The 25,277-nt window shown below is 42.6% G+C and overlaps 1 protein-coding gene across 3 annotated transcripts in view; it reads right to left on the bottom strand.

Moving 5' to 3' along the window:
- Positions 1 to 554: 554 nt before the first annotated feature.
- palm1a (paralemmin 1a) overlaps positions 555 to 25,277 on the bottom strand; it is a 28,983-nt gene continuing 4,260 nt past the window's right edge. Inside the window, exons 1-8 of one of the 3 annotated variants that reach the window (XM_055165332.1) lie at positions 21,079 to 21,152; positions 20,940 to 20,973; positions 20,616 to 20,696; positions 11,942 to 12,069; positions 7,840 to 7,903; positions 6,957 to 6,978; positions 6,822 to 6,872; positions 555 to 3,978 (exon numbers count right to left, since the gene is read on the bottom strand). In XM_055165332.1, the coding sequence (XP_055021307.1) occupies positions 3,299 to 3,978; positions 6,822 to 6,872; positions 6,957 to 6,978; positions 7,840 to 7,903; positions 11,942 to 12,069; positions 20,616 to 20,678 (1,008 nt within the window). In that variant the 5' untranslated portion in view covers positions 20,679 to 20,696; positions 20,940 to 20,973; positions 21,079 to 21,152 and the 3' untranslated portion in view covers positions 555 to 3,298. Of the gene's footprint in view, positions 3,979 to 6,821; positions 6,873 to 6,956; positions 6,979 to 7,839; positions 7,904 to 11,941; positions 12,070 to 20,615; positions 20,697 to 20,939; positions 20,974 to 21,078; positions 21,153 to 25,277 lie in introns of those variants that run through there. The other 2 variants (XM_055165329.1, XM_055165331.1) reach the window with 2 other exon arrangements.

Here is a 25,277-nt window from a genome sequence, read left to right as displayed (position 1 = left end):
TTGTAAATGTGGCGTACACTATTGTCAGCAGCTACGTGGACGTGTGGATGATTCATGTATCTATTAGTCGTCCATGCTTCAGTCACAGTGTCGGCTCTATGTTCACTGTATACGAGTTTATAAATGACGTGATGGTGATTGTCGCTCACTCGGTCTCTCACGGCTCCAGTTGTACCACTTTTCTGTCTCTCTTCTCTCTCTCTCTGCCCGTTCTAACTCCATCTGGCGAAATTCGGCATCAGTATATTCAGGTTCACAAAGATCTCCCCTTGGCTTTGTGGTAAAGGCAATGTGTTTATGGTTGGTGTCGTAATCAGACACCCTAACCCTAACATTCCGAACAGTAAACAAAGTGAACCAGGCGCGGCTGTCACCTGGCGGCCGCGCGCAGTGATACGAACGGAGAGAAAATAGTGCCAAAGTGATTATGAGGTCTGACTTTTTAGGTGACAATGGTTTTGTGATGCAAATGTATCACTCTTTTGAACACTGATTGTTTTGAGAAGAAAAACACTTTATTTTAATGTCCCCAGCCAACTTGCCGGACTACTTTCGTCAGTGTGGATGCACGACACTGCTCACGGGGATGCCATACAGATTCATGTCAAAAATCCTGAACTATCCCTTTAAAGTTTTTCTATGGCTAAATATCTGTAGAAACGTCTCGTGTATTTTCCACCAGCTTCATAAATCTGCCCCATCATCAAAGGCAAACGACGATGCATTAGTGAACTACTCAACAAAACTAACGTCATGGTCATGAATAAAACTCAGGCTGATTCTAGGATTAAAATTAAAAATCGGTTTCATGATGATATATTGGCACAGACAGAGATTTGTGCAGTTTAAATGCTGGAAATATAAAATGTCTGTATCATCTGTAGCATTTAAACTGCATGAATCTCTCTTCCTCATCATGAAATAAATTTTTTATTTTAATTCTAGAATCAGTTTGAGTTAACCAGTTACTTATTAATGAATTACTTATAACTTCTGTTTTATTCATGACCAAGGTGATAGTTTTGTTGAGTGTGTCACTAATGCCTCGTCGTTGTTCACCTTTACGTTTTTGTCTTTCTTCTCCTGATAGTTGTGGATAAATTCTTCATGTCAGAATGTTTATCCTTTGTGGAGCTTGTTGGATGAAGATTTGTTGATGGAGCAGATATATGAAGCTGCTGGTAAAGACATTTCCACAGATATTTTGCCATAGAAAAGCGTTAATGCAAGTGACTTTTACCCGTGCGTTTACCCACATTGCAGCACTTCCAGCTGTTGTGAAAAAGTTCTGTATGTGGTGATGATATGATGGTCTAGGCCTAAATGTTCTGACATGTTTATTCATGGTTTTAAAAGACCCAGTGAGGTCTAAATATAATACTGACAGGGCTTAGCTTACAAATCACATACAATTTAGCTTAGTATGACAGGGAAGCTAATGCTAACTCAGTGCATTCATATAAACAAAATAGAAAAGTTAAGAAAGGCGTAGAAAAGAGATGGATGAGGTCAAAGCTACATGTCCAACAGGCAGTGAGCTAGCACAGGTTAGCTCGCATGGAAGACAACAGGCTGATTATGTACAGGCGACAGGTTAGCCTATGCTACGGTGACCAGACGTGTCCCCTGTCCCACCAGATTTATCCAAAACCAGTGATTTGTCCCAGTTTTATACAAGAAATGTCCCAGGTGTCCCTATTTTTTTGACCAATTTGACCCTACCAACAGTAAAAAGAGGCATAAACTGTCATTTGTTAAGGTAAAATACAGAAAAGCTGCTTAAAAACACCAGAACACAAAGAAAATGTGACTATACTGACTCATGTTCGTCATGAATGGGCTGAGTGCAGAAGAGTTTTCCATAATTATGCACTCGACTCATAATGTGATTATTACCGACCACCACAAACCAGGTGTGTCCCAGTTATTGATTCTGGTCAGTCTATAGTAATGCTTTTCATGTACCGTATTTTTCAGACTATAAGTCACACTTCTCTCATGGTTTGGGTGTTTCCAGTGACTTATACCTGACGTATAAGTGACTTACGTATTCAAATGTTCACACTGACAGCCACGAGAGGATCTAGTCTTGTGTGTCAGGATCTGCTGCTACAGAAAGAGCCTCTGTCCTGCTGCAAATCGTGAAATATTCAGCTGAAAACGATAATTGAAACGAAACGAAAAAGAAAGTTTGGAGTGAGTGAGAAACTTGGGAGGGCCTGGTGGAAAGCGGAGATGGAGAACACAGCTTCACAGCAACTAGTGCACCATGCAACTTTCCTCAAAGTCACTGGATAGATGGACAAAGTCTGGACTTCATTGACACTGAAACCTTCCTGTCGTGATTCTGAAAAGCCAGAATAATTCTAACTGGAACTGATGCTGAGTCTGACGACAATTACACAGAAGAGGAAGCGGCGCTCTGTTTACCTCCGGAGGTCGTGGAGTTGTTCAGAAGTGACACCGAGGATGAAGAATTGAATGGATTTAGTGATTTGGAGTGAGATGGAGAGTTTGGTAAACTTGTTCTGTTCTGCTGTTTATAGTTTATCTGAAGAACTGTTCATATGTGACGTTAACAGTCTGTTGTTCTCTCTTCTATTGTTATTATTACAACTTGACTTTCAACAGGAAATATTGGTTCCTGCTCTCTGATTCTATAAAATAAATTTCCCCCAAAAAGTGTGACTTATATTCTGAAAAATACGGTGCTCTTAGAATAGTACTATGGTTATTTTGAAGGTAAAAGCTGAAGTCTATGTCATATATTACCAACATATTTCCTTTAGTCTAAAGGCCCTGTACCAGATTAAAACTGTCATCGGAAAACTCTGCTCTGGTCTCTGATAGGAAATAAGGAATAATTTTGGATCACAGCAAACCACAAAATGAAGTTGCTGATTTAAATGAATTAAAAACAAGATGCTTGTGACTTGCACCTGGACAGATACGTTGTATTGAGGTCAAAATAAGTATGCTGTGTACTGTCTGCATCTAATTATAAGGCATTCTACTGTCTGATCATCAGGAAGTGCGCTTTAGCATGCTAGTACAGTGACAGTAACTAATAGTAGGAATAATTTGGACCACTGCAAAACATTTCAAATGAACTAGTTGTGTTGTTCGTGTTTTTAGAGATCAGGTAGAGCACTGTAACCTTAACTCTCTGACTGCCTGCTGGAGCCACGTTAAATGCTGAGGGCAGTGGGTGGAGTTTAGTTCATGTGTTCGTTAAGTCTCTGTCCATGTTACGAATATTAAATAGGACTTTTCCTTTCACTGGAGCGCCCCCTGCTGTTCACATGATGGTGCAGCACTTACACGGCTGCTTCTTCTTCTCGGTCTGCCCCTCTGCGTCTCCGGCCCTCACCTCCTCCGTGCTTGCCGCTGTCTCTCCGTTCTTTTCTGGAGATGTTTCTTTCGCTTTTGGAATTTCTTTCTCTTTCGGGATTTCTTCCGCGGTGGGAGTAGCGGCTTTTTTGGCAGACTTTTGCACAGCTCTCTGCTCCACCGGTGACGTCTTCCCTTCGGCGTCGTCGATCAGCACTAGCTCGGCTTTGACTGTCCCTTTGAGCCCCAGGACTCTCTTGGTTTCGTTCTCGTCCTCCACGTTTTGGTAGCCCATGAACACCATGGTGACAGGGTTGTCCTCTGTCGCCTCGGAGATACTCGGTTCCTTCTCTGGCTTGGCCTCCAGTCCGGTAATCTCCACACTGGAAACTGTACTGACATCGGTTGGTTTGGTCTCTCCTGGTACTTCCTGGAGCTTTTCTGCAGTAGTAGTGATAGCAGTAATAGTAGAAGTTGCAGTTGGAGTAATACCAGCAGTAGTAGTATCAGTAGTAGTAGCAGTGATAGCAGTGATAGTAGTGATGGTTTTAGACTTCACATGAGCCTCGTCAGCTTTATGGATAAGTTCTTCCACTTCAGAAGAACTCAAAATATGGCCGCCATCCTCCCCGTTCATCTCATGGACCACTGCCACACAAAGAAAAGATATGCATTATAATATATACGCATTATCATGACGTGATAACTAAATATTCTATCTTTTCAAAGCTCAAAAGTCCTCAAAATGATGTCTAAAGCAGTTGGGTAATTCACCCAGAATCCAGATTTCTTCAATACTTTAAGATGTGATTGGCAGGTGGATTAGCCAATCAGGGACACATATGGTCCATCTGAATCAAAACAAATCCAGCTCTTATGAGAAAAAAGGAAAAACAAAGAACATTTCTGCTGAATCAATAAAGCACAAAACTCTGTTCATCTGAGGGAATATGATCAATGGGCTCCTCAGCAGACCTGTCCACACTGGGGTCAGCATTGGTCAGCAGTGGTCACCTTTGCGCTCATCCTCGTACACTTTGACCCCCAGCCCGGGATCCACAGGCAGGGTGGGGTTAGCGGACAGGACGCGTGTCTCTCCGGTCACTTTGTCTCGCTCTACCCGGATCTCCACTGAGTACATGGCTGAGGGCGGGACACACATTTACTCCAACCAAAAAGTACACATACACACTCACAGCAGCAGGGGGCAGAGCAGTGAGGCTTTGACCAATGAGAGGTGCATAATGAGGCTACAGAAAAGGCGGGGCAGAGAAACTGAAACTAAAACCACAATCACACTCAAGAAGAAGCGGCAAACTAAAACGTCATCTGGAGAGAAATAAATGCATTAAAGTGATGCTGTGCACGTTTGTGGTGCACTTTTACAGTTCACGTGTGTGGGTGCAGTTTTACAGTGCACGTGTGTGGGTGCAGTTTTACAGTGCACGTGTGTGGTGCAGTTTTACAGTGCACGTGTGTGGGTGCAGTTTTACAGTGCACGTGTGTGGGTGCAGTTTTACAGTGCACGTGTGTGGGTGCAGTTTTACAGTGCACGGGGGCCAGGCGTACATTACTGTCCATGTTCGATGGTATAATACTGACGAGGACATGATGACTGACAAACGGGCTCATGAGGGAGGGCCTATGGACTAAATGAATATGTTCATGTACAAATCAAAGATGTAGATTTTGTACATTTGAACAGCCAAAAACAAACATGGAGCAGAAACATAAAGTAAAAGGTTTCACACTTCCCCAGACACTCAGGGACAGAGACACAGGACAACATGTTAAAGAGGACTCCAGTTCCCACAGTTCCATTTGATTTTAACAGTCTGCTCCCACACAGGAGAGCTGGAGTCAGTCCCATGGAGACTTCTATATCATATACAGTAGTAGTAGAGTGTGACAGCGCCCCCTGCAGCTCGCACTCACCTCTCCTCATCTCTGCTGTGGCCTCTCCAGGTTTGACCATTCTGGGGGCTACATGACCTTTGACCTCTAAGGCGGCACAGGAGGAAAGGAGAACAGAGCGAGACAGAGTGAAGAGGACTGATATACTGTAGACATACTGCTAGCCTCCATGGAGATATTACTACTTTGCCCAAAGGTTCCACAGTATGGCATTAAACTTATGAAACTTGTATTCGTTCAATCACAAGTGTTACAACATTTTCAAACACTCTGAAATTCTGAAAGTGAGAGGGTCACCTTTCCACAGATCTGGCTGGTTCCAATTGAACCCAGTTCAACTGGAACCAATTTATCCAAACAAAAATAAACCCAGGACCTATGACTGAAGGGTCATGAACTGAATCTCACAGACTGATTTTATATAGGCACAGACTAGGAGAGGCATTCAACTGCATGAGGTAAGAAACAGAGGAAATATTAGACATGAGTTTAGACAGCTGCTCCGCTGAGGCTCTGTTGTATGGTCTGCTATGTTAAAGTGAAACTTCCTGGAGCTTTAGTGTAGGCTATATTTATGCTGCAGAGGTGTGCTGCTCCTTCATTTGCACATCTATGAATATCTGGCTTGTCTTAGGCCCTACTGTGGAACATTCTAGAACATTGTTTTCCAAAGACTGGGTCACGATCCTGAGGTGGGTCACAAGAATATATATATATATATATATATATATATATATATATATATATATATATATATATATATATATATATATATATATTATATTATATAAAATTCACGATCTGCATGTAAATCTGCAATATACAGTTCTGACACATGAGGGAGCTAGTGAGTCAGCGAATATATTATTGTCATTCTGGATCAGCATTTGGTCAGAATCTCCCGGCCTCAGTAGGGTCAGTATTTCTCTGCTTTTTTTCTGTGCTCACAAAAATGAAGCCAAAACACAGAAACAGAAATGCTGCTCCTGATCTGCTGCTGTGTCTCCTCCTGCAACCGGACCTATACATGCTACAAAATCACACACAGGCCAACCTATCTCATTAGAAATGTTGAAATGTTAAGCCATGTTTTGTATCATTTCTTTTATAATTATTTTATTGACTATTTTGTTCCAGTATTGCTGGTTCAGTTGAATGTTGAAAAGAAAACGAAAGGGGCAACATTTAATGTCCAAATAGTCGACTTCTGTATCCTTTTATTGCTGTTTCAATGACAGTTTTTCATTGTTTAAAACTTGAGTCATACTAATAGTTCAGAGACACGATCACTCGGTCAACAATAAAATATCCTCATTAATGTTCAATAAAGCTCAAATCCACCTTTATTTTGTGATTTATAAATAATGTCTATTGACTTTGGTCAAGGTTTGTGACTTTTAATTTATGGATCCCCAGAAAAAAAGTTTGGGAAACACTGTTCTAGACAAAGCAATGTGCACCTTTAAATACAACCTGCAAGTCTACACACTCTTTAATGAATAGTTACAAGGTTTAAATATACTGGAGAAGAGCGTGGATCATGAGTCGTCTGAGAGCCTTAATAACAGGAGCCTCACCTGGGACAGTGGAGACGAGGGGCTCAGGTTTGACTGGGGCCACATCTACCACTAAGACAAAGAGGACAAAGACGTGTGGACAATATGAGGACGTGAGACATACAGCACAGGGACACACACAGAACAGACAATTACCTTGGATTAGCTCCGTCTTCACCTGTGGACAAGAGACACTGGGTTAGTACTCTCAGTAACACGTTACACATATTTAGTTCACCATGTTCACTTTTATTGTTTTGAAAATGAATATGAATTACAAGCAATTAACATGTTCAATCAGCTTCAGTTTCCTGTGCTCTCCACTCTCCCTTCACATTGAATTACTTTGTGTACTAATTGTACACAAACCACCTGTAATTGAATAAATGTAACATAGAGCTGTTTAATGTCATACTGTGGAACATTTCAAAATAGTGACTCAAGTCTGACTCAAGTCCAAGTCACGACATGCAAGTCCCCACCTCTTATTGATGGAGAATGGTCGTGTGGAGCATGGGGGACAGAGGCTTGTGGGCGGAGCTTTGCACGGAATCTTACAGCTAATAGTAAGGAGGGTTTGAAAAGGACCCAGGAGAGATTGCTAGATGACTCAAACATGCATGGATGACATCTAAAACCTCATCAGGCATGTGTTTGATGAGGGAACAGTGTCATGACACAGTAAAAAGCTCCAAAAAGTCAATTTTACATAATGTCTCCTCTTTATAGCAACAACTATTGCACTGTTGTGAGTCCCAGTGAAATGTGTGGACCTTTCTATCATGTGATTACTCATTGTATTTATTATTACAGCTTTTATCAATAGTGAAGAGGAGGTTAACAGTGGCTCTGGAGGTTAAGAAGTCACCTGTTTATCAGAAGGTTTGTTGTTCCACCTCACCTCAATAAACATACTGTGGGTGAGTGATGGATGGTGGCTGGAGGAGCAGAGTTTGGGAGTATATAATCCAATTCTGTTGCTGTTTTAAAAGTTTGCAAAACACAAAATTTTAAATTTAACAAAGTGGATTTGACTCACCACAGGGGCCGGTGTAATGGTGGGTCCTCCTTCTGACTCCAACACAACCAACTCTCGCTCCAACCTGGAAGAAAAACAAAAGAGAATTTAAAAGAGTGAGATGGAGCAGAGGAGCAGAAGAGAGCGTTAGAGGAACAGAAGAGAGCGTTAGAGGAACAGAAGAGAGCGTTAGAGGAGGAGAAGAGAGCGTTAGAGGAGGAGAAGAGAGCGTTAGAGGAGGAGAAGAGAGCGTTAGAGGAGCAGAAGAGAGCGTTAGAGGAACAGAAGAGAGCGTTAGAGGAGCAGAAGAGAGCGTTAGAGGAGGAGAAGAGAGCGTTAGAGGAAGAGAGAGCGTTAGAAGAGAGGAGAAGAGAGCGTTAGAGGAGAGAAGAGAGCGTTAGAGGAGAGAAGAGAGCGTTAGAGGAGCAGAAGAGAGCGTTAGAGGAACAGAAGAGCGTTAGAGGAACAGAAGAGAGCGTTAGAGGAACAGAAGAGCGTTAGAGGAGAAGAGAGCGTTAGAGGAGGAGAAGAGAGCGTTAGAGGAACAGAAGAGAGCGTTAGAGGAACAGAAGAGAGCGTTAGAGGAGAAGAGAGCGTTAGAGGAGGAGAAGAGAGCGTTAGAGGAGGAGAAGAGAGCGTTAGAGGAACAGAAGAGCGTTAGAGGAGGAGAAGAGAGCGTTAGAGGAACAGAAGAGCGTTAGAGGAGCAGAAGAGCGTTAGAGGAGAAGAGAGCGTTAGAGGAGGAGAAGAGAGCGTTAGAGGAACAGAAGAGAGCGTTAGAGGAACAGAAGAGAGCGTTAGAGGAACAGAAGAGAGCGTTAGAGGAACAGAAGAGAGCGTTAGAGGAGGAGAAGAGAGCGTTAGAGGAACAGAAGAGAGCGTTAGAGGAGGAGAAGAGAGCGTTAGAGGAACAGAAGAGCGTTAGAGGAGAAAAGAGCGTTAGAGGAACAGAAGAGAGCGTTAGAGGAGGAGAAGAGAGCGTTAGAGGAACAGAAGAGAGCGTTAGAGGAGGAGAAGAGAGCGTTAGAGGAACAGAAGAGAGCGTTAGAGGAGGAGAAGAGAGCGTTAGAGGAACAGAAGAGCGTTAGAGGAGCAGAAGAGAGCGTTAGAGGAGAAGAGCGTTAGAGGAGAGAGCGTTAGAGGAACAGAAGAGAGCGTTAGAGGAGGAGAAGAGAGCGTTAGAGGAGCAGAAGAGAGCGTTAGAGGAACAGAAGAGAGCGTTAGAGGAGGAGAAGAGAGCGTTAGAGGAACAGAAGAGCGTTAGAGGAGGAGAAGAGAGCGTTAGAGGAACAGAAGAGAGCGTTAGAGGAGGAGAAGAGAGCGTTAGAGGAACAGAAGAGAGAGCGTTAGCGTTAGAGGAGGAAGAGAGCGTTAGAAGGAACAGAGAGAGAGAGCGTTAGAGGAGAGAGAGAGAGCGTTAGAGGAGCAGAAGAGAGCGTTAGAGGAGCAGAAGAGCGTTAGAGGAACAGAAGAGAGCGTTAGAGGAGCAGAAGAGCGTTAGAGGAACAGAAGAGAGCGTTAGAGGAACAGAAGAGCGTTAGAGGAGGAGAAGAGAGCGTTAGAGGAGCAGAAGAGCGTTAGAGGAGGAGAAGAGCGTTAGAGGAGGAGAAGAGAGCGTTAGAGGAACAGAAGAGAGCGTTAGAGGAGACGTTAGAGAAGAGAGCGTTAGAGGAGAGAAGAGAGAGCGTTAGAGGAGCAGAAGAGCGTTAGAGGAGGAGAAGAGAGAGCGTTAGAGAGAACAGAAGAGCGTTAGAGGAACAGAAGAGAGCGTTTAGAGGAGGAGAAGAGAGCGTTAGAGGAACAGAAGAGAGCGTTAGAGGAGCAGAAAGAAGAGCGTTAGAGGAGGAGAGAGAGAGAGCGTTAGAGGAGCAGAAGAGAGAGCGTTAGAGGAGAGAAGAGAGCGTTAGAGGAGGAGAAGAGAGCGTAGAGGAGAGAAGAGTTAGAGGAGCAGAAGAGCGTTAGAGGAGGAGAAGAGAGCGTTAGAGAGGAGAGAGAGAGCGTTAGAGGAGAGAGGCGTTAGAGGAACAGAGAGGAGAGAGCGTTAGAGGAGCAGAAGAGAGCGTTAGAGGAGAGAGAGAGAGAGCGTTAGAGGAGCAGAAGAGAGCGTTAGAGGAGCAGAAGAGAGCGTTAGAGGAGCAGAAGAGAGCGTTAGAGGAGGAGAAGAGAGCGTTAGAGAGAACAGAAGAGAGCGTTAGAGGAACAGAAGAGAGCGTTAGAGGAAGAGCGTTAGAGGAGAGAGCGTTAGAGGAAGAAGAGCGTTAGAGGAGAGAAGAGCGTTAGAGGAACAGAAGAGCGTTAGAGGAGGAGAGAGAGAGCGTTAGAGGAACAGAAGAGAGCGTTAGAGGAGTTAGAGGAGGAGAGAGAGAGCGTTAGAGGAACAGAAGAGAGCGTTAGAGGAGAAGAGAGAGAGAGAGCGTTAGAGGAGGAGAGCGTTAGAGGAGAGAGCGTTAGAGGAACAGAAGAGCGTTAGAGGAAAGACGTTAGAGGAGAGAGAGCGTTAGAGGAACAGAAGAGCGTTAGAGGAGGAGAAGAGAGCGTTAGAGGAACAGAAGAGAGCGTTAGAGGAGGAGAAGAGAGCGTTAGAGGAACAGAAGAGAGCGTTAGAGGAGCAGAAGAGAGCGTTAGAGGAACAGAAGAGCGTTAGAGGAGGAGAAGAGAGCGTTAGAGGAACAGAAGAGAGCGTTAGAGGAGCAGAAGAGAGCGTTAGAGGAGCAGAAGAGAGCGTTAGAGGAACAGAAGAGAGCGTTAGAGGAGAGGAGAAGAGAGCGTTAGAGAGGAGAAGAAGAGCGTTAGAGGAACAGAGAGAGCGTTAGAGGAACAGAAGAGCGTTAGAGGAGCAGAAGAGAGCGTTAGAGGAACAGAAGAGAGCGTTAGAGGAGCAGAAGAGAGCGTTAGAGGAACAGAAGAGCGTTAGAGGAGGAGAAGAGAGCGTTAGAGGAGGAGAAGAGAGCGTTAGAGGAGGAGAAGAGAGCGTTAGAGGAGGAGAAGAGAGCGTTAGAGGAGGAGAAGAGCGTTAGAGGAGCAGAAGAGCGTTAGAGGAACAGAAGAGCGTTAGAGGAACAGAAGAGAGCGTTAGAGGAGGAGAAGAGAGCGTTAGAGGAACAGAGAAGAGAGCGTTAGAGGAGCAGAAGAGAGCGTTAGAGGAACAGAAGAGAGCGTTAGAGGAGGAGAAGAGAGCGTTAGAGGAACAGAAGAGCGTTAGAGGAGAAAAGAGCGTTAGAGGAACAGAAGAGAGCGTTAGAGGAGGAGAAGAGAGCGTTAGAGGAACAGAAGAGAGCGTTAGAGGAGGAGAAGAGAGCGTTAGAGGAGCAGAAGAGAGCGTTAGAGGAACAGAAGAGAGCGTTAGAGGAACAGAAGAGAGCGTTAGAGGAACAGAAGAGAGCGTTAGAGGAGAGAGAGCGTTAGAAGAGAGCGTTAGAGGAGGAGAAGAGAGCGTTAGAGGAGCAGAAGAGAGCGTTAGAGGAACAGAAGAGAGCGTTAGAGGAACAGAAGAGCGTTAGAGGAACAGAAGAGCGTTAGAGGAGCAGAAGAGAGCGTTAGAGGAGCAGAAGAGAGCGTTAGAGGAGCAGAAGAGAGCGTTAGAGGAACAGAAGAGCGTTAGAGGAACAGAAGAGCGTTAGAGGAGGAGAAGAGAGCGTTAGAGGAGGAGAAGAGAGCGTTAGAGGAGCAGAAGAGAGCGTTAGAGGAACAGCGTTAGAGGAGCAGAAGAGAGCGTTAGAGGAGAGAGAGACAGAAGAGAGCGTTAGAGGAACAGAAGAGAGCGTTAGAGGAGGAGAAGAGAGCGTTAGAGGAACAGAAGAGCGTTAGAGGAGAGAAGAGAGCGTTAGAGGAACAGAAGAGAGCGTTAGAGGAGGAGAAGAGAGCGTTAGAGGAGGAGAAGAGAGCGTTAGAGGAGCAGAAGAGAGCGTTAGAGGAGCAGAAGAGAGCGTTAGAGGAGCAGAAGAGAGCGTTAGAGGAGCAGAAGAGAGCGTTAGAGGAGCAGAGAGAGCGTTAGAGGAGCAGAAGAGAGCGTTAGAGGAGCAGAAGAGAGCGTTAGAGGAACAGAAGAGAGCGTTAGAGGAGGTCAGATGGAGCAGAGGGTCAGATGGAGCAGAGGAGGAGGTCAGATGGAGCAGAGGAGGACCTGTTGATGTTGTCCTCCAGGTCTCTGGTCTTGTTCTCGTCTTGCTGGAGCTGTCTCTTCACCTCATCATGTTCCGGTCCAGAGGAGGGCGCTCCGTCCAGCAGCCACCGCTCCCTCAGAGCTTTGGACTGCAAACAAACAAACAAAAACATTTTCAACTATCAGTGAAAGAAGTGCAGATGTATGCATGTATATGGTTTGGTGGGATAGCACCTGTGCTAAATATTGATCATAGTTCATGAGTTAAAGCTACAATATGTAACTTTTAGCCATTACTCTGAGTGGGCTTGCCTCTCCACAAACCTGACTCTTATTTGGCCTGGAGGAGTTTTCATGGAAATGTTGTGCCTTTGGCTATAATCCTCCACAGTTTGATATAAAATGCTCCACAGTCTTGAGTTTTAAGTCTTAAAACCCACGTTTAACATTGCACGAGTTGTATGCTCCGCTTTGTCTTTTATTTTTTTTCATTTATTTTATTTTATTTATTTTACTTATTTACTGCTATTTTATGATTTTTATGTTTTTGTTTTTATTTTAATTTTACTGGTTTTATTGTGTTCATTTTATAATCACTGTGCAGCACTTTGGAAACTGCTTTGTTTGTAAAATGTGCTAAAGAAATAAAGTGGATTTGGATTTAAAACTTATTTCTCCAATGGAGAAATCTCCGAAGAGAATGTACCGAAGTATGGTTTTAACTTGTTTCCAAGCAATCCTGCAGGTGCTTACACACTGTACCTTTAGGCAAGCTGTATGTTTGCACAGGGACAGTGGGGACATGTCACAATAATATCTGAGGAAGACAAAATGGTCCCTACCAATATTTGACATTTTATTTTAATAAACAAAAATATTAACTTATTCTGATATTTTTCCAAACTCAGTAGTATTAACTGAACAGGTTTTAGTTCACATTTTGTTTATTAAATGTTCTGAGATGTATTCAGTGATACTGCCGCTGTTTCATTGGCTGTAACAGAGTGATGTCATTAGTGGAGCCAGGAGCCTAAACTGGGGAAGCGGCAGGACAGGGCCGCACCAAGATGTCGGCTTGAGCAGGTGTGAGTGAAGACGCTGCACCAAACTTTGTGAAACTTTTCAAAAGGAACTTACTTGTCTTGATCTTCAATGAAACTTGTCTTACAAAGAGTCACTGCAAAAAAAGAGAGACTATCTCCACAAGTGCACCTCCCAAACAGAGCTCTACTCGTGCTCTGTGACCCCGACTCTACTGACAATATCCCATGGAAAAATGTACGGACATGACCTCACAAATATCTCACCACCAACAAGCAAAGAGAAATCTGCTACAAACTTCTACATCACTGTGATCCACTAAAGCAACCAACAAGTACAAGTGACAAGAACAATCAGCTGGTTTCATGTTGAGGGCTGATAATGTCCCCACCAAAGCTGAGATCAAACCTACACTCTTGCCTTTAGGTGGAAGTTTATGGATAAAAAGTTGAAAAATACAGGTTCTGAAGAATTTCTGAAACAGAATCCATCCACCTATGCCATTAATACACACAATGCAGAAAGTTCACTCCCGACAAAGGCTTCTATTAGTGACAGTTAAAACCTTCATTAGCAAAAATGTGTATCTCTTTTTAGAACCCAGAAGTAAAATAATAAACTTCACCACAATTGTAAAACTAGGGAAAGTAAGGCCACGTCTGAGGTCAAATGTGAACTATGACCACTATGTTAACTATGTGGGAGTGAAATGTCCGTTAATCTGTTTGTTTCCTATCAGGCTGCACACACTTTCTCCGCAGTTCCCCGTGCCCCCTGTGGTGGGCGCTCCATCCCTGCTCACATGCCCTGTGTGTGTGTGGTAGAGGGAGACGTGGGCATGGGTGTGGGCATGAGAGGGGGGCATGTGTGTGAGAACAGACAGCTGTGGTGGAGGGAGTAAAAATACTGTGTTATGTGCAGACAGAGGAGGGCAGGGCTGCAGGAGCAAGTGCAGGGTCAGGGTCAAGGTCAGAGGTCAGAGGTCAGGGGTCAGCTTTACACAAACAAAGTGATCCAGGTGAAAGAGATGAAAGAATAAATGAGTAACATGTGCAGTACAGGGCATCTGATGTAAGTGTGATGTGTGTGTGGATATTGTGAGAGTGTAGCTGCTGTGTGTGTGATGTGTGTGCGTGTGTGTGTGTGTGTGGGGGGGGGGTGTCTGTGTGTGTCTGTCTGTCTGTGTGTGCCTGTGTAAGAGTGTGTGTGTGTGTGCATATGTGTGTATGTGTGTGTGTGTGTGTGTGTGTGTGTGTGTGTGTGTGTGTGTGTGTGTGTGTGTGTGTGTGTGTGTGTGTGTGAGTGTGTGTGTGTGCGTGTGTGCCGCACATGCCCTGCACACTGACGCCTCTGCTCCTCTCTCTTCTCACCACACTCACATTTCAAACACAAATAGGCTCCAGACTCCGAAGTTGCTAATACTCTGTATTTTTCCAGCAGCATACCTTTACTCCTAAGTAACAGTACTCTTACTTGAGTAAAAGTTGTGCTTCCTCTTCCCACTGTGAGTATGAGTCTAAAGTGACAAAAGTTTTATGTGACAATCTGAAATGATTTGAACATTTGTTTCTTGCAGCTCCTCCGGAGAGGATTTAGTTTGTCTCATTTTGTATCTGTCCTTTGAACATATCATTACTGTCAAATTATAAATCCAATGTTACATTATGACAGTTACTCTTTAAAGGTGCAATGTGTAACTTTTCTCCATGGAGATGTGATGCTTTGTGTGGAAGCCTTCGCAGTATGACATTAAACCTTTCTACCATCATGGAGACCAGACCCAGTTACAGGTCAGATCTGTGGAGAACATAGACCAGGGGTCTGGCTCGCGGGCCACATAGGGTCCTAAAGTTTGACTGAAGGGCCGGACAGAAGACAGTACATACCGTGTTAAGAGCTCAGATTCATTACGTTCTTATTCACATTTATCTAGGACTTCAGACGCGGTCAACATGTTTCATCACTGCTGTGAAACATTCAGAACACATAAAACTGTTGAGACCTGTTCCACTGCACACCACAAGTGAATGTATATGGTGAGTTCATCGTTTCCGAATATGACAGGTAACAGCTCTAAAACAAAGCTCACACCAAACAACCACAGATATACACCTGTGAGTGTGATAAAACCTGCCTCCAAAATGTTGTACACATGTATAATTACAACTCAGAGACCACTGGTTTCCTTGATTGATTTTAGACAACTCAAAATGGAAGCAGTGCAGTCTTATATCTTAAGCACCAACTACTTCACTCATGGTCCGAATAACTCCTGTAAGAACACTTTCCCATAAAGCATTGCGGCCAACATAATACGCCGCAACTCAATGTATATATAGTGTGCCATCTACTGGGAAACGCTGGAAATGCATGACAAATAAAACATCAACAAGGTTTATTATTGTAATTTATTCCGGTTCGGTGGGCCGGATTAAAAGGTTTAAAGGGCCGCATACGGCCCCCGGGCCGTAGTTTGCCCACCCCTGACATAGACTATATAAAGAAGTGGAGTGAGTGAGTGTGATGTCACTCACAGCGGTCGGCTGTAATACTGTATTACCAAAATGTTTTAGTACCACTTTCATAAGCTATGAAAGTCTGTACGTATGACCTGCAGATTTATAATCCCTGAAAAGTTTCACATGAAAACCATCTCCAATGCAACACACGCACAGAACAGATTCACCATCAGCAGCACATCCTCTGTCACAGAGAGAACATTCATATTCCACTGAGTCCGACAGAAGCTGAACTGCATCAGCGCACACGGAGCGAGCTGTTTTTATCAGCACTTTATAATTTATGCAAATAAGACATGTGGCTTTAAGTTTCATTTCTGTAAAAGGTAAATAAATGTGGCCTGAGGCCAAAATGCTGCCAATTGCAGAAGTATTAGTATTTTGTTTGGGACCAACTCTCTTGAGGTCGGACTTGCCATCTTGTCTTAGTCTCCCTTATGAGCGTCATGTGACAATGGAACGAAACTAATCGAACGTCATCTCCCCAAGAAACATTTTACACACACTATTAGTTTTAAATCGTGACAATAACATAAATTGATATAACATTAAATTGAAAATACAACCACACATTCATTTGTGCTGAGCAAACTAATTTATGTATCAATAAATTATAATATTATATCAGGTCCTTATGCACTGCAGATTTTTTAATGATGGTAATGAAACTGATATCATTGCAACTTTTTGATACCGCGGGATCCTGTAACCCAACCCTGATATAGAGTCTGTCGAGGAGAGGCAGGCACAATAACAGTTTTTATAGGTAGTTTACAGCTGTAAAATCACCTGTAATTGAATAAATGTAAAGTAGAGATGTTTAAAGTCACATTGTGGAACATTACAGACAGAGAAAAAACATCTCCATAGAAATAAGCAGGTGACGCAATCCCAACCAAAAAGGTACACAGTGCACCTTTAAGTTACTCTTAATTGAGTAGTAATTTTCTCAAATACTTTTTTACTCTTACTTGATACATTTCTTGAACCACTACTGTACTTTGTTCTTCTACTTGAGTAATATTATTTTAAAGTAACGTTAATGTTACTTGAGTACAGGCTTTGGCTACTCGACCACTTCTGTCAATACTCAATAACAATTTCATACCAAAATAATTTATCATAAAATATACTTATACTAATACGGATTATGAACAACATTTTCAATACACAGTAACAGGATTTCCATGGGGTCTTATAGTAGTTCTGACAGAGCTCCAGAACATTCTCTTTTTCACGTTCTAGAATGATGGTGCCATACTCCCAGATGGGACAAGAGACACATTTCCCCTATTAATAACATTATACTTTATCATGAAATAGTCAAAAAGTGTATTCACAAATATTTAATGTAGGGATGTAACAATAACTGAAATATTGTGATATCGTATCAGGTTTTATAGAAGCAACAGCTTATGAACATCAGAAACTACAAATCCCATGATTCATTTCAGTGCAGACAACTTGAACAATTTTTGGAATTATGACAGAAATAATTCACACCAAAATCCTGTCAGGGTATTTTAAAAGCAAAAAAGTGTCCTATCTACAATTATATCAGCCTCTTCAAAATATCACAATAAATATTGTACCATGAGGTGTATATCGTGATAATATCGTACAGAGAGATTTGGATATCGTTACATCTCTACATCAATGTAATGTGATGTATTTTCTACCAGTGACTAAACCCATCAACTTGTTGTTACAACAAAAACTTACATTTTAACTGTACTGTACTAAATAATACTGGCTGATAGAACGCTCTGATCATCTGAAACCTGCAAGAAGGGCTCATTTTGGAGTACTAGTCCAGTGTAAAAAATTTTAATATCATAAAAAGGATTGTGTTTTTGTTGTGTTTCTCATTTCAGAAAGTCAAATCCATCCATTATGCAGCCTCATGACACACAGTGAAATATTTCTAGGGTTTATTTCTTGAATTTGTATGACTATGGCTTATAGATCATGAAAAAATAATAATTCTGTCTCATAAAATTAGAATATTAAATAGGGATGTAAACAATAACTGAAATATCGTGATATCGTATAGTCAAAGTTCTCACAATAATATCGTGGACCATCACAATATATCGAACTACAAGTCTCTTTCTTAAATGAAGAGTTATGATGCAGCAATAACTAAAAAAAGACAGAGGCAACTACATAGACCATGATCCTTTGCTCCGTTTCAGTGCAGACTATAAGAAGAAATAAGTTAAATCTTGTCAAGGCATTTTAAGATGAAAAGTAGCAGTTTTGTTAGCCTCAACAAAATACGGCAATAAATATCGTACCCTGAGATGTATATCGTGAAAATATCATGCCAAAAGATTTGGATATTGATTTGGATATCGTGAGCTTTCCAACGATATTGCAATAAATATCATACCGTGAGGTCCATACTGGGACAATATCATATCGTGAGACTTACATGTCGTTACACCCCTAATATTAAATAAGATCAATAAAAAGAATGAGATTTAAACAGAAATACCAGGCTTGAATTACTGCATGAGTGTGTCCATATAACATGACCCCCCATCTCTCTCTCTCTCTCTCTGTTCAGATGGTTGGATTGTATGTTTCTCTCTCTTCTCCAGCCCCTCCTCTCCCTCTTCACATTGACAGTATCAGTGATACATTAGTGCTCATGTCATCTCCCCAGAGCCCCATTGAATCCTGGGTAATGACTCGGAGCTCTTAGTGACCGCACCCCATCACAGACGAAGGGACTGCTTTGAGAAGAATACAACAGGTGTTTAAATACATGAGTCTTCAGTGTGGTTACAAAATGAAGATGCAAAGGTCATGGAGTCAACAGTAGCAATGGAAGACCACAGTAATGTCGCACCAGGAGAGAAAAACAACTGTCTGTCTGAGATGGTCCCAGGAACAGAGCTTTCTGCTTAACTAAAACAATAATAGTCAGGTGAGATACTGGGTCTTGTGTTCCCCATGTTCCTCAGCCTAATCTTACACTGAACAGATTACATTAGATTCGCCATCTATGAGAAAAAGGCACCTCCTTTAGAAATATATCAATAAAATATACAGACAAATAGTGTCGTCAAAAGTATCAAAAATCATATACAACTATGTATACGCCCATGGACCACTGAGGAAACTAACTTAAACCACTATGGAACCTACCTAGACCACTACAGAACCTAGGGACCATGGCCTCTCGAGACCAAGTCAAGACCATCTTTGTCATTTTCTACATTGATTTGTATTTTACAGTTATTTTGGCACATATATATCAATGCTTTTGTAGCTCTATCTCCTTTTGATCTGACTGATGTTCATTTAGCCCTAAAATAAGGCAAAGGTAAACTGTACTGCACTGAAACACTCTGCACACCTTTTTTGGACCCTCACCCACAGTTTGAAAACCCCTTCTTTAAGAGAACTTCCACTGGTACTTTACACAAAACTGTGAAAAAAGTGAATAAAGTGGGTGGGATTTTTCTCTTTTTCTTTTACTGGTTTTACAGAGGTATTTACCAGCCTCCGCATATTTAGCAAAACAAACGCACATTGAAACAAAAACAGATTTATTTGCCATTTTATTAAGCAAACTTCAGTAGGCCTGCTGTGACAACATAGTAGCATAAATTAACATTGCTTTTGTTTTGCGTTTCATCTTGCTCTTCTAATCATCGCGACTGAGCCAATGTGTGCTGTACACGGGAGGAGCGAGAGCGTGAAAAGGCGAGGAACAGCGCGCTGACGTGAGGCAGATGGACAGGTAGGATGTTTTAAAAAGTTTAACCTGCTCTGTGAACACACTAGTACACAAGGACACACACTGTTGTGGACAAGCAGTGCACTGGGGTGTGTGTGTTTGTGATGTGTCACGCAATGTCCGCAGGCTCCAGGTGACACACGGGCTGCAGTGAGAACCCCCGCGCTCCTGCACACTCCCGCACACTCCCACTCACTCCCGCTCACTCCCACTCACTCCCGCTCACTCCCGCACACTCCCGCACACTCCGCTCACTCCGCACACTCCGCACACTCCGCACACTCCCGCACACTCCCACTCACTCCCGCACACTCCCGCACACTCCCGCACACTCCGCTCACTCCCGCTCACTCCCGCACACTCCCGCTCACTCCCGCACACTCCCGCTCACTCCCGCACACTCCCGCACACTCCCGCACACTCCCGCACACTCCCGCTCACTCCCGCACACTCCCGCACACTCCCGCACACTCCCGCACACTCCCGCACACTCCCGCACACTGGTACATGTTTACTGCCAACAACATCAGCAGTAATGATATATAATAGCACTCGACGAGTGTCAGACCTCGAGTCTGAGTAAGACCGAGTCAAATGTGCTTGAGTCCGAGACGAGACCTAAAACTTTTCTCATTGAATCTACAAAATTCATGTAGGTCAACTGTTTTGGCTTCAAAATGGCAAATTTTGCCAAAAGGTGAGGGGTTTTCATACCTGATTTTAAGACCAAAATGTTGAGGCTCACGGCAGCAGTAACACAGAGAGGGGCAATGGTTTTGGAAGTGTGGCTACGGTCACTTCCTATTTGGAACGCAGCGGCTAAACATCCTTCAACCACCACCTCTGAGTCAAACCTGTCACAAACTCTGCACATTTAGCACAAGTTCTTCTCTCAAACAAAAAACACTCTGCTCCACCTCGTGATGTCTCCACACACCTTCACTAGAATCGTTTGGATAATTTCATCCCTGAACTAAAGGTAAAAGGAGCTGTTAACATGAAAATTACCACTACATGACATCACAAGGTGGAGCAGAGCATTAGGAGGTGCAGAGAAACTAATAATAAACAAGAATGAAACAAAATCAACTCCAGGTCTGTTTTTGAGGAGATAACAGCATTAAGACATGACTTAAAGCTCACAAGAGTAAGTGTATGTCTTTGAGTAAAATAAAAACTTTAAAAGTCCAGACATGAGATTAGAATGAGGTTTTGGAGTACATGTGGACAAGAGCTTTGAGCAGATGAGAAGCGGCTGCTCAGTGCTGGAGCCTGGTGTTGCTCCAGAGACATTTACTCTCCACCAGTGCTTTGACACTAGACCAGTGACATCCAGGTAAAGGGCTTGGGCTTCAGGTTGTGACTGTGTGACAGAGTGGAGTTGTACCTTGAGGTGCTGCAGAGCTCTCTTGTCATCTTCCAGCTGCCGTCTCTTATTCTCTACCTCCATCTGCCATTTCCTCTTCTCCTGTGGCATCATGGGAAACAGGAAGTCAGTGGGTGTCAAAGCTACATCTCCTCACACAAGCTTTCACCTGTTCTGAATCAGTAAACTTGCTGTTTTTTTGAGATCTAAAGATGGCAATTTGTATGACTTTTACAAGCCATAGGCTAGTGAAGTGTCTTGCTCAAGGAAACAATGTCAGTATGTATGTGTATGGAAGGGGGTGGAACCCCTAAGCACTCAGAGTGAGAAGGTGTTTGGACTCACCGCGATGATGTTGATGCGGTCGGTCTCGATCACTCTGTAAAACACAAACACAAGTTTGTTTGTTCAGAGTCCGGCTGCAGCTGACACTGGACTTCTGTAAAGGTGCATTGTGGCACTTTTCTGATGAAGGATGTATCACCTGCTTGTCTTTGTGGAGAAGCCATTTCTTTGCCTACAATATTCCACAGTATGGCATTAAACAGTATTCATGGCACTAATCTAACCTGCGTGTATTAAAGCAACAATATGTCACTTTCCTGAGTTGGCAGATCACCTGCAGATTCCATAAATAATAGAAAGTTAAAGCCATACTCTGGAAAAGTCTCCATGGAGACAGTTACATTAGGAGGCTAAGGACTGTTTACACTTTCAGCGCAAAAAACATGTGATTTGATTTCTGCACTCTAAAACTCTACATGTCACGTTTGTGAATAACTGATCAATAAGATTTGAAAAAGCTGCATTTTTACTGGTGAGGTTGCCTCTCCACAGATCTGACCTGTACGTTGTGCTGGTGACATCATCTGCTCGTCTCAGTATGACATTACATTAGGGATGTAACAATAACTGAAATATCATGATGTCGTATCGTCAGAAGTTTCACAATAACACCATGAAGGGTCACAATATATCGAATTACATCGAATTACAAGATGCTTTGTTTAAATGCAGGTTTTATAGTAGCAACAGGTTTTGAACATTGAGAGATTTGGATATTGTTACATCCCTACATTCCATCCTTGGAGATGGACACATTTAATGCCAAACTGTGGAAGTAGTAACGTCTCTATGGAGGAGACTGGTGGCTGTTACACAGTCCCCCTCATGTTTCATAAAACACTAGTCAATGTGATTTGGTAGATTTTTACACCAGACGCTGTTCCTGTTACAGCAGCCACGTTAATGTCACAGTGTCTTGCTCAGAGAAACAATAGCAGCAACCTCACAGTAACCAAACCCAGTGGCACAGGACCAGAGGCAGGGCTGAAGGATTTTTGTAAAACAAAAATGATGAGCATTGTGACTGTGATTTAATCCAATCCACTTTATTTCTATAGCACATTTTATAAACATGACAGTTTCCAAAGTGCTACACAGACACATTACTACAATAAAAGACAGTAAATCATAAATAAAAACAATTTTTAAAAAGTGTTAAAATGCATAAAGCTAAAAATGCCCAAGCCAGATCGTAAAAGTGGGTCTTAAGACGAGACTTAAAACTCTCCACTGTGTGCCACAGAGCGCGAGTGGGGGAGTAAATCTGGATGAGGTCTGAGATGTATTGTGGGGCCAGTCCATTCAAAGCTTTAAAAACAAACGATTAAATCTTAAAATCAATTCTAAATCGAACATGAATTCAGTGCAAAGACACACATATGTTCTTGTTTTTTGGTTGCTGTTAAAAGTTGTGCCGTGGAGTTCTGGACGGGGAAGTGAGTTTTGAGAGATGCCCCTGTAAAGTGGGTTGCAGTCACCCAGACGTGACAAAATAAAAGCACACAACCTGTTGAAAAAAAGGTTTAACTTTGGATGAAGACCGCAAATGATAAAAACTTGATTTTAAGACACAGTTTGTCAAATTTAAAATCACCGTCTAGGGTGAAACTGAGGCTGCGGGACAGAGATGATCTTTTAACAATCCCACATCAACAAGAGAGATACCAGATCCAAACAATATAACCTCCTTCATTCAATTAAAAAAAAAAAAATTGAGCCAACCAAACCTTGATGTCCCTTATACAGTCAATAAGAGGTGTCAGGGGGCTGCTATGATTACCTTTAATAACTGGCTGTGATAAATTTGTCATCAGCATAAAAATTATATAACAAGCCACGATTTAAAAATCTCACCAAGAGGGAGGAGGTACAAGACAAATAGTAATGGGCCAAGAATTGAACCCTGGGGAACTCCACTGTCCAAAGGAGGAGAGGATGAGTCCCCCAGGTGTACAGTGAAGGACCGCCCAGACAGGTCTGACCTAAGCCAGTCACCAGAATCAGTCATTAAAAGCAGGTCATTAAACCTTTTAAAAGTGCAGACTCACTCAAGTGATATTTGCATCTAAAAAAGGCTGCAGCTATGCAATAACGCTTTTCTCCAAAACCGTGGCCACAAAAGAAAGTTTGGAAATTGGCCGATAATTAGACAAAATTGTAGGGTCGAGGCCAGGTTTCTTGATCAGTGGTTCAACAACAGCCATTTGACAAAAAGAAGGGACTATGTTAGAAGAAAAACTGCTGTTATGATTAGAGCCCGACTGATATGGATTTTGTTGTGGCCGATATGATACCGATATAATGGGAGTTGGTGCTGCCGATAGCCGATATATTTAGTGATGTAAAAATTCACTGTAAAGCTTGAATTATTAAAAAAAAAACTTAGGTTTGGCTCTAGTGGATTTTAAATTGGGTTTATTTAGGCAACATTTATTGTTATTCTGACTCTTTACATGATATGTCATAGGACTAAAGCAGGTCTAAAACAGATCTAAACCATGTGTAAAACAGGACTAAACCAGAACTTAGGACTGAGTGTTGGGACTCGGTCTCCATCTCTCTCGACCCCAAGATTAGTCCTGGTTTATTTATTTTATGCTGAATATATATATATGCACGTTTTTTTTTATCCTATGCACATGCAGATTTTTGAAAGTTTCGTTTTTAGCCGCTGCCGCTGTCAAACTACCACAAGCCTGCATGCGGCGTAAAGAGAAAAATGTGAGAGAAAGAAAAAACACGGCTCCCAATCCCAGTAAGGATCAGGCTCCCGTCGTTCACTTCAAAGAGCCGGCTCTAAGAGCCGCTTCGTTCGCGACCGACTCATCACTACTCATGAGTAAATAAACAATCGCTATTAGCCTTTAGCCGTAAATGCTGCGCGCCGCGGTAGTTAATTATATGCACAAATTTCATCATTCACACGTCTATTCACAGCTCATTTACATGTCAATGCAGGTCCAGTAACAAATATACAGCCAATACAGTCTCTTTACAATAGACCAATAGAAAACAGCCTGTTTATGTGTGAGAGCTACAGCAGCTAATCACTTACCTATCAGAAGGAACCAAAACTAGCTTCAAAGTCGACATATTTCCAACACTCAGCGCTCACACAGGCTCCTCCCACATCACAAGTCTGCACTAATAAATGTCCTTTTAATCCAGACTCAAACCGATTGATCGTAAAAAGAAGATAATCTCAGTGTTGCACATGGATCTATGTCGGCGGGTGTAAACAAACGCATGTGACTCTGGGGGTGTGTTCAGGTACAGTACAGACGCACACACTGACAAATGACTCCGTAGATAAATACTGATGCACAGCCACATATTTGGACATTTATCTGTCTGTAAATTGGATTAAATTAACATAATGTAGAGAGTCTAAGATTTATAACGTGGTATAACATGCCTACGTGAAATATCGGCCTCTATCAGCAAGCATATCGGCCAACCGATATATCGGTCAGGCTCTAATTATGCTCTCCTTAACATAAGCGAGTTGGGACCGTGGGGCAGGTTTTAATTTGTGAACTATCCCTGTGAGCACACACAGTGACACAGGCTCAAACTGACTAAAAACAGCAGAGCACTGTGCAGTTAGGCCAATGTTAAAAGTAGACGCAAGTGAAGATACACTGGCTCTAATAGCAGCAACTTTATTGTAAAAGAATAAAAGTTCACACATCTCATTTCCAAAGTGCTGGATGGACTGGGGTTACACACAGAACCAATTGTTTTAAAAAGAATATGAGATTTATTGACATTTTCTAAAATCAGATCTGAGAAATATTTCATTTTTTTCACTCTTAACAGTGTTTTGATAGACTGTCAGCAGTCTTTAAGTATTTGGTAAGATACTTCCAAGTGACCACTTTTCCACCTTTGCTCTGCTCTACGGCACTTGCGCATGTCGCTTCATTGAGCCGTGGCTCTTATCTGGGTTTAGGATTTTCAGTGGAGCAACAATGTCCAATACAACACAGCAGGTCGAGTTTAATTCCTCAGTACTCACGGACGTACCCAGGTCACCAGATTCCATAAAAAGAGGGGGAAAGTTAACAGCAGTTTCCGGCTTTATAGAGTGACTCTGGTGCACATGACCAGGCAGTCTCATGTCACTGTGCATCTTAAAATCAAACATAACAGGACTATGGTCAGAGAATACAACATCACCAACAAAGATACTGTCCAGAGGAAGACCATAAGACAGTACAAGGTCTAAAGTGTGTCTGTGGTCTGTGTAGGACCAGTGACATGTTGTGTCAAATTAAAACCATCAACTAAATCTAAAAATTCCCTTTGCCTTGGGCTTTAAAGGACAACAAACATGCA

This window comes from Boleophthalmus pectinirostris, unplaced genomic scaffold (genome assembly GCF_026225935.1).
Source record: "Boleophthalmus pectinirostris isolate CB_2022bp ecotype Guang Dong unplaced genomic scaffold, ASM2622593v1 HiC_scaffold_7, whole genome shotgun sequence".
Taxonomy (NCBI): domain Eukaryota; kingdom Metazoa; phylum Chordata; class Actinopteri; order Gobiiformes; family Gobiidae; genus Boleophthalmus; species Boleophthalmus pectinirostris.
This window is presented reverse-complemented; position numbering and strand designations above follow the sequence as displayed.